The 14,362-nt window shown below is 37.1% G+C and overlaps 1 protein-coding gene across 9 annotated transcripts in view; it reads right to left on the reverse strand.

Annotated features, from left to right (window-relative positions):
- Positions 1 to 14,362, reverse strand: part of LOC140511757 (UDP-glucuronosyltransferase 2A2-like) — a 255,003-nt gene that overhangs the window by 127,101 nt on the left and 113,540 nt on the right. Inside the window, exon 1 of one of the 9 annotated variants that reach the window (XM_072620949.1) lies at positions 11,910 to 12,680. The exons of 7 other annotated variants lie outside the window; for them this stretch is intronic. In XM_072620949.1, coding sequence (XP_072477050.1) covers positions 11,910 to 12,666 — 757 coding nt within the window. In that variant the 5' untranslated portion in view covers positions 12,667 to 12,680. Of the gene's footprint in view, positions 1 to 1,423; positions 2,998 to 11,909; positions 12,681 to 14,362 lie in introns of those variants that run through there. One more of the 9 variants, XM_072620950.1, reaches the window with a different exon arrangement.

A 14,362-nucleotide genomic window follows, 5' to 3' on the forward strand; every position in this document is an offset into this window, starting at 1 on the left:
CCAAATCAGAATAAAAAGAACAAACTTAACCTTAACTAGATTAAACACTTTCTGGGAAGAGTATGTAGAATAAGGAGAAATTTTACTTTGGAAAACCAACCACCATCTACAGGGCAGGCAAGCAATGTAACTGAAGGAGAAAGGTACCTTGAGAGAGGGTCAGGACAAGGCATGGAAATACACCTATTGCCCCTACCTTGACCATCACCTTCCATCAGCCCATGATGTAGACAGGCTAAGACTGTGGGACCAAGAGCTTCAGAATTAGCAGTATTCCCTGCCTCTGAAAGCACTGATACTACTCCCAGACTCCCTCTCCTTCCTATGTGTCCCAGCCTTCACTGAGGGGGACAACCTTGCCACCATCAACATCAATGGAAGCTTAATTGCCATCAACAGACAGAAAAGTCCAAAAATTCAGAGCAGTAATGCATCCCACATCCCGGCCCTGATCCCACACCAGTTCCTACAGCCATTGTCCACAAATCATTTCTCATGGAGATGTAACCTGGTGACAAGGGGCAGATAGGGGGCACAGTGGGTAGAATGCCAGGCCTGAAGCAAGAAAGACACATCATCCTGAGTGCAAATCTGGCCTCAGACACACAGTAGCTGGGTGACCATGGGCAAGTCATTAACACTGTTTACCTAAGTTTCTTATTCAGTAAAATGAGCTGAAGAAGGAAATGGCAAACCATTTTGCTATGTTGGCCAAGGAAACCCAAATGGTATCACATAGAATTGGACTTGACTGAAATGACTCAAGAACAACATCAAACCTGGTGCCTGCTCTGCAGGAGCTCTAATCCCTGCCTCCTCAAAGGCCACAGCTACTGAGGACCTCAGAGAGTAAGTGGTCACCACCAAAGTGCTGTCAGAGGGTTCAATATCAGAAATGGATTTGTTTTGTCTCAGTGGTAAGAACATCAAACAGGAGGCATTATCATCTGCTTTGCCACTATATTCCCCACCCCTCCATCTCATTACGTCTCTCGGTGGGACTTACAATTGTAACTGACTCTGTGCACTGTCTCCCCACTAAAATACTCCTGGCAGGAAAGGGGCTGTCTTGCTTTTCTATTTAGACCCCACAGCACAGCACATTGTAATAGGCATGTAATAGGTGCTTAAGAAATGCTTTTACACTCATTCATTGATTCATGATGCTAATTTCCCTGTTTTTCTGCTTTGACTGAAGATTCTAACAAGCCTCTTTAACAGTCATTAGATGACAGTTTTCATATTTTGGACAAGATGGTCGTTTTGTCACAAATTTTCCCTGTCTGATTGCAATTAAAAAAGCCAAGCACAAGATTATTTTTGTGACATTAAACTCCTGTCCAATCACACTGAGATGCATAAGTATATCAGGGAATCACTGAACAGGTTTGGCATATAAGCCATAGAGGGACCACAGACTTACCCAATACATCACTGTAAAACTGATCCCAATCCTTCCTATCAAAATTCTGAAACCAAAAGTCATAGTAAATGAAGACAAGCATATTTTTCACTCTCTCCATAAATGTCATCTTGTCAGTCAATATGGTCATGGGCACAGGCACATAGGAAGGAGGGGATGGGAGTCCTCCACAGTATTTTTCAAGAGTATTGCCCATGGTGGAGCGCAGACTATAGACAAAGGGTATTCCAAGTATCTCTGCTATGAGCTCACCACAGGGACGCAGAGCGTCTGAAATAACAACTTCATATTTGCCTTTCTTCAATGTCTTCATTAGGTCTTTGTTCAAAACTGCACTCTCACATTCCATTTTTACAAGCCTTGAATAGGTAAAAAGAAATTTTTGCAGAGATGCGCCATACTCTAATGCTGAAAGCTTCCGAAATTCATTACTCCAAAGTGTGACCCAGTTTTCAAAAAATGATGCCAAGTCCTCTTGATTTGTCTCTACAGGAAAAACCTCAGTATGGAAACCTGATGACTTACCAGGATCAACAAAAACAGTAGCTGAAGGTGTCAGCACAGTCACCTCATGGCCCCTCTGTACCAGCTCATCCAGGATACACTTTAAATTGATCCAGTGACTATACTCCATGGGCCATACCAGGACCTTCCCGCAGGACACACAGCTAAAGCAAAAGAACTGCAGCAGCAAAAAAGCTGAGATCCATTTCTCAGACCTCATGGTTACTCTTGCTTGTTCACCTACTAAGTTCATTGCATCATGAATTCCTCTGTATATCACCAATATGAAGGCTAGAATTTATGCAATATGTGTAAATTCGTACTCCAAATCGTCACAGTTAGCGATAGTCAAAATGCGCTCTTACCCAGTTTGGCAAGAATACATGACATGACCTTCTTGTGAGAGAAAAACAATTAGCCAGTATCATCAAAGTCCCTTCTTTGCACAAAGTTCATGGTCTTGTGCATTATTGGTACATTACTAATGGAAATTCTTCAAGGGTCAGAGAACAGTTCTTAATCACTTGGAGTTTCAATAGGAAAACTACTTTATTTCTTTAAGGTTTTATAGCAAAATGCTCTTCTTTCACTCTATGTCATTTGTATTCCAAGCTTCCTTGACCTCACGTTCCAAGATGGGGCATCTCACCAGCACTGTCCTCTGAGGAGTAGCTGAAAAAAATGAATTAATGAGTATGTCCTCCAATCATCCTCATGAAGCTGTATTGGATCCCAATAGAGGACAATTCCTGATTCCACAGGGGTAGCTACTATAATAAATGCTTCCTACACTTCCATTGTTTTGGATCTTAAACTAGAATAGACGTTCTCCCAAGTGATTATCACTAAGTACATGGGTTTGGGGGCACCTAAGTGACGTAGTGGGTAGAATGCCAGGTGTGGAGTCAAGAAGACTCATCTTCTTGAGTTCAAATGTGATCTCAGACACTTACTAGCTGTGTGATGCTGGGCAAGTCACTTCACCCTGTTTGCCTCAGTTTCTTCTTCTATAAAATGAACTGGAGAAGGAAATCCAAACAACTCCAGGATCTTCACCAAGAAAACCTCAGATGGGGTCACCAAGAGTCAGACAAGACTGGAAAATGACTAAACAATAACCACCCCACCTGCAATTCCATAAGGCACAATAGCTTCTTATGAACAGCAGCATCAAATATTAAACCCCTTTGTTTCTTGTTCAAAGTTCTTCATACCCCATTGACATTTACAGTCTTTTCATACATGACCCCTCTCCCCCCACTCACCTCACTACTCGTTGATCCAGTTATACTGGCCCCTTTGATGTTATTCACTTATCCTTTCCATTGAATGTTCTCCATGGGAGAAATCACCTCCATCATCATCTCTGCTGTAGGCTTCCCTGGTTTCCTTCAAGTCCCAGCCAAAACCCTGCTTTTGAAGGCTCTCCTTCTGCTGTTTTCCCCCAGTTTACATTCTATGTACCTTGTTTGTACTTAGTTATTTACATGCTGTCGCTCTCACGAGATTGTGAACTCCTCAAGAGCTCTTTCACCTTTCCTGTATCCTCATTCCATACCATACAGTCTGGCACAGAATGATTGTTTAACCAGTATTTATTAACTGACTAATTGACTTAAAGGCAAAGTACAATAGACATGATTATAAAAAAAGGAATTTTCAAATAAAGATTTGATTTGATCTCCATGCAAATTTCTTAGCTTGTGAAATCAAAGCATTCTGATGACCCCAGGTTGGGGACTTCTATTACAGACAATGATTAAGTAACTCTTCCTTTCTACTTTGATGACCAAGCATTGGAAAGGTCCACCTCCCTCCACTGAAAAAGCATAAACCCGAATCTGAGCTGAGTATTAAAACACATAAAGCAGAGCTCCTTCATAGCAAAGGGGGAGCACCTGAGCTGGGGACTTGGACTGAAGCTCTGGACCTAGAAGCACAGAGTACTGTAACCATATGTGCAGCGGGGATGTCCTGCTTTGACCACGAGTCTGGGGGAGCTACACCAGAGGGGATGGACCACCACTCCCATCCAATTTTTAAAATTTTTAGCATTGCTTGCCTTCAGTAATCTCTCAGAATCCTAATGACAGAGTAGTTGGAATTGAGCAGGTCCCAAGCAACAGGATAAGAAAGAAGCAAATACAAAAAGCCTTCCCTGAACTTCCCTACTCCGCCATCTTCCCACTCTGGATACCTCTGCTTCTCATCACCCTCTGCCATAACCAATTTCAACTATTCACCCAAGTGTATTTCCAAAAAGGAGGAGAAACTAATTAGAAAGTTCAGCGTGTGAATAAGGATTCTTAGCATTAACCTCTTGGGCAGAATGTATATGTCGAGTTCTTAATAGTGCAATCTGTAATGTTGCTTTTACAGCACAGATATTCACTCTTATATTGATTAAAAAGCAAGTAATATTTACTCTGGAAAATTAAAAAAAAAAAAGCAAAAAAAACAGTTGTACATCAATTGTGTGTTAAAAGTTTCAACCTTGTGGTTAATACCAAGAATGAAGGAGGACAAAAAATGCCTGTTTCCCCAAGTTCAAAGCACTGTGTTGTTTTTTTTAGTGACCTTGGTATGTAATATTTCTCTCTTGAAGATCTTATTATGAAGTGTTTCTGTCCTACTGGCCCATCCCCATAGTCCCTAATTATTTTTAACAGTGAGGAGGCTGGGACCATTGGCTAGTTCTCTTTCTATGATGAGACATTTTGGTGTATATTGTGTTTGAAATATAATTTACTTTTATATTCTCCTCATATTGCATAGTTAGCAATGACTATCATAGAACAACACATTTTTCACCTCTTCCTCAGCATTTAACTTCACAGACCCAGAGAATTGTAGAAATTCAATTTTGGAAAAACTAAAAAAATCACCATACAAACGTTAATTGAATACCATAAATGAGGTGCTGCTGGATCTCAACACTATTTTCTGGGACAGACCAGATCACTTTTGGAAAACATTAATTATTAGACAGCTTTTTCACTTGACTGCTATATACCATTGTCCTCTATATCTTCCAGTCACAGTTCCTAGTTTTTTCAAGTCTGAATTCTTGGATTTGAACTCCTCTTCTGTGGCCTAGGATCTATGTACCCCTGGGCAATTTCACTTAACCTCACTAAATCCCCCATTTGTAAAATAAAGAGATGAGACTAGATGTCCTCTACATTCCCTTCTTCAAGTTAAAAACAGGTTTTGATTTATGATCCTGTAACATCCTATCCTTCTTACTCAGGACAGGTAATCACACCTATTGCTATGTTGATTTCCAACTGATTTCCATCAGAAATCAAACACTAATTAATTCTAATATTCCATATACTATACAAAAAATGAGTAAAGAAAGTTTTCTACTGAATTCCTCCTGTGATGCATATATGTTATTTCTGAATACTGTAAGCAAAGAACAAAAATAGAGAAAGAAATGTATAATACCTTAAGCAAAAGAAGAGAACCATGAATACCTGAAACAAACATTTTAAATCAAAATTTACTAGACACTATAGATACATATCATAAAGATATTGCAACCATTCTGGATTTATTATAAAAATAAAAAAAAAAAGGTTCATTCTACATTAGGAAAACTTTCTACATGATAACAACCATTTCAGTAAAAAGAACAGAAAATTCCATAATTATGTAGCTTTTGATGAGATATAACAACTAGAATTATTGGGGGAATGCATAGCAATAACCTGGGATTTCCATATTCTGATAGATAGTGTCTATATATAATAAAAATGAGTATTATATATAATTGGAGCAATACCTATAAAAATATAGGGCTTTACAAGAAGATTATGGCTGAATAAAAAAGACTAATTGTCAGCCTTACTATCTGATTTACTGCCAGAAAACTGAATTATGGCAAAAAAAATTATTTGAGAGAATAACCATAGGCAAAGAAGAAACAAAAGTATGGCTTTTTTTGAAGATCTTGTGATGATTTCCTTAGAGCATCCTAGAGAGTCAATTAAAATGAATTGAAACAAACAGTTCAGCTAATAAATTCAGAAACAATTAAAAACTTCACTAGGTGATTAATGGACATAAAGTCTAAGAATTTCAGGACATTATCAACCAGATCTAGAAAGCAGTAATAGAAAGAGAAATATCGTTGAAAATAACGGTAAAACAACATAAAAGAATTAGACGATCGTATGGCAATCATGACTGCGCTGGGCTAACATAATGGAAATGATAATGGTGCTCAAGTTAATTGACAATTTTTATGCTTTATCAATCCAACAACCGAAGGTATACTTTATAGAGCCAGAAACAATAACAATACAATTCATTTGAAGTTTTATAGAATATAGAGGCAATGAATAATAAGTAGTAGAAATGAAAGGGGAAAAAAACATTTCTAGATCTCAAACTATATCATGAATCAGCAATCATCAAGAAACTATTTAGAATTAGTCTAATAAATTGATAATGACTCGATGAACCAACCTAGATAAGGGAGAATTAGTGATGAGAATTCAATAACAGTTTTCAATAGACTTGAAAACAAATTGAATAGTGAAGAATTCTTTATTCAGGAAGAATTGATGGGTAAACTGGAAAATAGTCGGGAAAAAATATGGTTTAGTTAAACACCTTACATCATATTTCCCTTCATACTAAAAATGAATAAATGATTTGATGTTAAAGATAAAATTGGTCAAGAAATAGATTAAATGCCTTTCATAGCTATAGGTAGGAAATGCATTATCTCCACTTTTCAAACATTTTTTATGTAAAGTTTTAAGTTGTTCTTTACTTCTTTAAGGCATATTTTTATTTGGATGCAAACAAGTGTTGATTATACTTCAGTTGATTTATTCCCAAATATTTCCTACACGTATAGTTATTCTGAATAGGATTTCCTTTTCTATTACTGCTTTATATTTCATTATTATTATATGGAGGTATTATTGATTTGTGTGCTTGTTTTGTAGCCCACTACTTTCCAAAGCTTGCGTCTCAATTAGTTTCTTCACTGATTCCCTAGGACATTTTAAGTAAACTACCATGATTTCATCAAGAAAGAAGAGCTTTCTCTCCCTTTCCCTGCTCTTTTTGCCTTTAATTGTGTTCTGTGGTCTGACTGCTATTGATAGTTTTTCTGGAATGATAACAAATCAAAATGGAGAAAATGTGCATTCTTGCTTTACTCCAGTATTTAGTTGGAAAACTTTTAACTTAAAGTTTCTTAAGCTCTGTATGTATTTGTGTGAAATACACCTTTAAGCCATGTAAAACCTATAGGCCCCTTCCCAGAATAATGTTTTTTAATCTTTAAAACATGCAGTATTATAAAGGAAATCAATTATACTAAAATATAATTACAAAAATATTTAAAAATGATAAATTCAATGTCAGGTTAAGAACAGTGGTTCTACAAAAGGTCAAAAATATTAAGGGAATGAATAAAAAAATGTGAAGGAATGTGGCCTAACAGTACCACATTTCAAACTCTATTTAAAGTGATAAACTGCAAAGCAATCTATTACTGACTAGGAAAGGAATGTTAGATCAATATAATAGACTAGGTACTAAATACACAGTAGTCAATGACCATAGTAATCTAGTACTTGATAAACCTAAATAACCAACCTCTGGGGGTAAGAACTTACTGTTTGACGGAACCTGATGGGAAAAATGGAAAGTGCTCTTCAGAAATTAAACACACACCAATATTTTACTTTACTTACCAAGATAAGGTCAAAATGAGCACATGGGTTAGACATAAAGGGCGAAATCAACATGAAAATGAAGATAGCATTCAAAGAAATTTCCTGTCAGACCTTTAAGGGAAGAGTTCATATCTAAACAATAAAGAAGATCACAGAAGGTAAAAAGAATAATTTTACTACATGAAATTTTAATAAGTTTGCACAAATAAAATGAAAGCAGTCAAAATTAGAAGGAAAGGAAGAAAGTGGGGGAGATTTTTCAGTATGATTCTCCAATAAAGGCCTCATGTTTCAATATATAGGGAACTCAGCCAAATGTATAAAAATGAGAGCGATTTCTCAATTGATAAGTGATCAAATGGTATGAATGGGCCATTTTGAAGAGAAAAAAAATCAAAGCAGTCTCTAATCATATGAAAAGATGCTCTGAATCAATGATAATTACAAAAATGCAAATGCAAACAATTCTGAAGTACCAAGACATACCTATCAGAGTGGCTAATATGACAGAAAAGATAAATAACAAAATTGGAGGAAATGTGGGGAAAGAAGCCCACCAATTCTCTCTTGGTGGATTTATGAACTGGTCTAACCATTCTGGAAAACATTTGGAGGTCTGTCCAGAAGGGCTATAAAACTGTGCCTACCCTTCTACATAACAGTAGCACAACTAGGTCTGCATCCCAAAGACATCAGAGAAAAAAGAAAATGATTGTATGGGAATAATTTAGTACTACTTTTTTCAGTAGCAAAGAGTTGGAAATTGAGTGGATGCCCATCAATTGAGGACTGACTAAACAAGTGCTGGCATATAGGATTATGATGGAATAATATTTTGGTATAAGAAATGATAAACAAAATGACTTCAGAAAAACCTGGGATGCCTTATATGAACTAATACAGAGTGAAGTGAGCTGATCCAGTAGAACATTGGTCACAGTAGCGGTAATAGACAATGAACATTTGAAAATCATACCATGAGCAACACAATGATCTCAGACAATCCCAAAGGACTTATGATGAAAAATGCTTTCCACCTCTGGAGAAAGAAATTAATGGATTCAGTGTAAGTTAAAACTTGCTTTTTCAATGTTCTTTTGCTTGCTGTCTGTGTGTGTATTTTATTTTGCAACACAGCTGGTATGGAAATATGGTTTTTAATGACTTCACAAATACATTGGGAATCACATTTCATATCTTGAAATGTTTTCAAATTTTTCAAATTCAAATGTTTTCCCACAAGCAAATTCACTGCAGTTAAGATTTGAAGGGAAGTGTACTTGAAGAAAATTATTTGTATCATTTGTCTGATAAATGTTCCAAGACATAAAAGAAGGTCATTAAGATGAAGAAGTTTCCTGTGGCTGTGTGGTGTATGTATGCAAATGTTGCAGGACTTTAGCTGAAGGCCAGATGACTCTGGATAGAATGAAATGGAAGGGCTTTGGAGTGACCACGTTCAGGTTGATGTTATTCCCAACACCAGCCAGAGTGAAGTCCTGCAAAGACCTCTGGTTATATAGTCAGAGAACCTGGACCAAAATCCTGGCTCTTCTGTGCACTATTTCTGTAACCTTAGGAAAGGCTCCAACTTCTCTGGGGCTGAGTTTCCTCATTTAACAAATAAATGGATTGGGTTAGCTATTCTGTAAAGTTGTCTTCCAATCCCGGATCCGGTGAGGAGAGCACAGACTTTTAATAGGAAAAGCAGTTGAATCTGCAATGGGAGAGCTTGTAGAAAGTAGGCTCAAGGTATTATTTATAAGAATATGAGGAATTCTTCAATTGATAAATGGTCTAAGGCTACAAACACACAGTTCTCAATGAAAGAAACCTAAGTGATCTACAGCCATATTTAAAAAAAAATATTCCAGAACACTAATAATCAGAAAAAAGAAAGTTAAAATTAACAGATTCTACCTCACAATCATCAGATTGACAAAGATGACAAAAAAGAAAAATAACGAATGTTGGAAAGTGTGTGGGAAAACATGTACACAAGTGTACTGCTGGTGGAGTGAAAATTGACCCATCCATTCTGGAAAGCAGCTTGGAATTATACTCTAAAATTTACCTAGGTATGCATGGTATTTGAACTCTCTCACTATTAGTCCTTAACTCCCAAAGAAAGCAAAGAAAGAGGAAAAATATGTATTTGCGGAACAATATTTATAGGAGTTCTTTGGGAGACAGGCAAAAACTGGAAACTAAAGAGATGTCCTGTTGTGAAATGATTAAATAAATTTGCTATACAAATGACATGGCATCATGAAATTCCTCACTTTATAAGTGCTCAAAGGATATGAATAGGCAGTTTTCAAAAAAAGAAATCAAAGCTATCTATAGTCGTAGAGGAAAAAATGCTCAAAGTCACTGCTGAATAGAGAAATTCAAATTAAAACAACTTTGAGGCACCAGCTAAAGCACCAGCAGAATGGAAAGCCATTTTTCAGGTATAGGGACTCAAGCTGATGGCTTCTATGACACTGCAAGACTGCATCCAGAAAAGCCAAGGAACAAGTTAAAGATTAGTTCCTAAAGGAAATTCTCTTCAATATTACTTGTAGTTCAATTCCTCCAGTGTGGAAACATTTCCTCGAAAGAACTCTTTCTTTCATCTAGCATATGTTGTGAAAAGGAACAAATTCAGCATATCAAAATACTGGCCTTAATTTCCATAAATCTTGCAATTAAAATAGAAAGAGCAAACCAAGAAATACAATATAGTATATCACCTACATTTGCCTCTATATTTCTTCTCTTGGCAAGGTATTGGTTTATCACAAAGTCATTCATTTAGAAGGTAACTGCTGCTAAACGTAGAAATAATAGGGGCATGGGAATATGATTAATACCTTTTTTTATTTTCTTGTGACAGATTCTCAAAGGAACCCTAATTCATTTCCTTAAAAAAGCAGTAGGTGATAACACAATTTCTGAGGTCACTTCCAGCACAAAAGTTCAGTAACTCTCCTTGAATCACCTTTGTTTCTAGCCTCCTATCTATCACCCTTGACATCAGCAGTTAAGGTCTGCAACTGCTGGATGCCACAGATCCAACAAGTGCTAGGCATCTCCATTGATCTAGTTAAAATAACTGTGCACTAAACCTGCTCAGGTCAAGGCTGAGGGAGTTGTCTACAATAGGGAGAATGAGAAACACAAACACAATTGATTAAATACATTCCTTCATAAATATAAAGAAGACTCAACATGCTGTACATTAATGTCTATTAAAAAATCCAAATCAGAATAAAAAGAATAACCTTAACCTTAACTAGATTAAACAGTTTCTGGGAAGAGTATGTAGAGTAAGGAGAAATTTTACTTTGGAAAACCAAATGTCATCCACAGCGCAGGCAAGCAAGGGGCAGGTCGGGGGCACAATGGATAGAATGCCAGGCCTGAAGCAAGAAAGACACATCATCCTGAGTGCAAATCTGGCCTCAGACACATAGTAGCTGGGTGACCATAGGCAAGTCATTAACACTGTTTACCTAAGTTTCTTTTTCAGTAAAATGAGCTGAAGAAGGAAATGGCAAGCCATTTTGCTATCTTGGCCAAGGAAACCCAAATGGTATCACATAGAATTGGACTTGACTGAAATGACTCAAGAACAACATCAAACCTGGTGCCTGCTCTGCAGGAGCTCTAATCCCTGCCTCCTCAAAGGCCACACCTACTGAGGACATCAGAGAGTAAGTGGTCACCACCAAAGTGCTGTCAGAGGGTTCAATATCAGAAATGGATTTGTTTTGTCTCAGTGGTAAGAGCATCAAACAGGAGGCATTATCATCTGCTTTGCCACTATATTCCCCACCCCTCCATCTCATTACGAACATGAGGTCTCTCGGTGGGATTTACAATTGTAACTGACTCTGTGCACTGTCTCCCCACTAAAATACTCCTGGCAGGAAAGGGGCTGTCTTGCTTTTCTATTTAGACCCCACAACACAGCACATTGTACTAGGCATGTAATAGATGCTTAAGAAATGCTTTTACACTCATTCATTGATTCATGATGCTAATTTCCCTGTTTTTCTGCTTTGACTGAAGATTCTAACAAGCCTCTTTAACAGTCATTAGATGACAGTTTTCATATTTTATGGACAAGACAGTCATTTTGTCACAAACTTTCCCTGTCTGATTGCAATTAAAAAAGCCAAGCACAAGATTATTTTTGTGACATTAAACTTCTCTGCAGTCACACTGAGATGCATAAGTATGTCAGGGAATCACTGAACAGGTTTGGCATATAAGCCATAGAGGGACCACAGACTTACCCAACACATCACTGTAAAACTGATCCCAATCCTTCATATCAAAATTCTGAAACCAAAAGTCAAAGTAAATGAAGACAAGCATATTTTTCACTCTCTCCATAAATGTCATCTTGTCAGTCAATATGGTTATGGGCACAGGCACATAGGAAGGAGGAGATGGGAGTCCTCCACAGTATTTTTCAAGAGTATTGCCCATGCTGAAGCGTAGACTATAGACAAAGGGTATTCCAAGTATCTCTGCTATGAGCTCACCACACGGACACATAGCATCTGAAATAACAATTTCATATTTGCCTTTCTTCAATGTCTTCATTAGGTCTTTGTTCAAAACAGCGCTCTGACACTGTTGTTTTATAAGCGTTGAATAGGTAAAAAAAAATTTCTGCACAGATGCACCATATTCTAATGCTGAAAGCTTCCGAAATTCATTACTCCAAAGTGTGACCCAGTTTTCAAAAAATGATGCCAAGTCCTCTTGATTTGTCTCTACAGGAAAAACCTCAATATGGAAACCTGAAGAATTTTCAGGATCAACAAAAACTGTAGCTGAAGGTGTCAGCACAGTCACCTCATGGCCCCTCTGTACCAGCCCATCCAGGATACTCTTTAAATTGATCCAGTGACTATACTCCATGGGCCATACCAGGACCTTCCCGCAGGACATACAGCTAAAGCAAGAGAAATGCAGCATCAAAAAAGCGGAGATCCATTTCTCAGACCTCATGATTACTCTTGCTTGTCCACGTACTAAGTTCATTGCATCATGAATTCCTCTTTATATCACCAGTGTAAAGGTTAAAATTTAAGCAATATATGTAAATTCCTTATTCAAATAGTCATAGTTAGTGATAGCCAAAATGTGGTCTTACCTAATTTTAGAAGTTAATACATGACATGACTTCCATGTCAGAGAAAAACAATTAGCTGATATTATCAAAGTCCATGTTTTGCACAAAGTTCATGGTCTTATACATTATTGGTACTTTAATTATGGGAATTCTTCAGGTGCCAGAGAACAGTTTTCAATCACTCTGAGTTAAATAGGAATACAATTTCATTTCTTTAAGGCATACAGGTGTTATAGCAAAGTTGTCTCCTTTCACTCTATCTCACTTGTATCTCAAACTTTCTTGCCCTCCAATTTCAAGATGCTTATCTTAACAGCACTGTCCTCTGAAGGATAGATGAGAAAAATGTTAAGGATTGCGAGTACATCCCTCAGCCATTGTCAGTTCCTTATTGGGTCCCAAAGGAGGTCAATTTCTTATCCCACTGGGGAAGTTGCTATTATAAGTTCTTCCTCCATGTCTATTGCTTTGGATCTTAAACAAGAATAGATGTTCCTCCAAGTGACTATCATGAAGCACATGGACTTGGTGGCAGTGAAGTGGCTCAGTGGGTAGAATGCCAGGCCTGGAGTCAGGAAGACTCACTTTCTCGAGTTCAAGTGTGACCTCAGACACTTAGTATCTGTGTGATCCTGGACAAGTCACTTCACCCTGTTTGTCTCAGTTTCCTCATCTATACAAAGAGCTGGACAAGGAAATGGCAAATCATTCCAGTATCTTTGCCAAGCCAGACCAAAATGGCATCACAGAGTTGAACATGAAGGAAAACAATTGAAATAGCAGCAGTAACAACACCAGCTGGGCTTGTGTTCATGGACAACCAAGTCTGCCTTGGTATATTATTTCAATGTTTGAATGAATAGGAATAACCTCGACGCTCTTATTATTTTACTTCTAATCATGTCTGATTTTAACAGTAATTGATTTTCAGGTCTAATTGTTCTAATTCAATATATGCCTTTACCCCTACCCCTTACCCAATAGGATAATAAGCAGTTTTGCTGGATGGGTTATTCTTTGATGTAATCCTAGATCTTTGCCTTCTGGAATATCAGAAATGTCCCTTCTGTCCTTTATAGTGATGGCTGCTATATCCTGTGTTATCCTGATAGTGACTTCTGTATATCTGAATCATTTCTTTCTGGCTAATTACAGTATTTTTCCTTGATTCAGGAGTTCTAGATTTTGTTAAAATATTCCTGGGAGTTTTCATTTGAAGGTTTATTTTGAGAGATGACCAATGAATTCTTTTGATTTCTACTTTGCCCTCTGGTTCTAAGATATCTGGACTTTACAGTTTTTTTTGATACATGATGTTTGCTCATGGATATTTTAGATAATCTGATGATTCTTAAATTATCTCTCCTGGATCTATTTTTCCTGGTCAGTTGTTTTTCTTATTAAATATTTAATATGTTCTTCTACTTTTTCAGTTTTTTTTTACTTCATTTTATTATTTCTTGATGTCTCATGGAGTCATTTGCTTTCATTTGACCAATTCTAATTTCTAAGGAATCCTTTATTCTCTTCAGTAATAATTTTAACATCCATTATCAAGCTGTTAATTCTCTTTTCATCCCTTTCTTTAATAGAACTCCTTTTCCC

Source organism: Notamacropus eugenii, chromosome 6, assembly GCF_028372415.1.
Source record: "Notamacropus eugenii isolate mMacEug1 chromosome 6, mMacEug1.pri_v2, whole genome shotgun sequence".
Lineage (NCBI taxonomy): Eukaryota > Metazoa > Chordata > Mammalia > Diprotodontia > Macropodidae > Notamacropus > Notamacropus eugenii.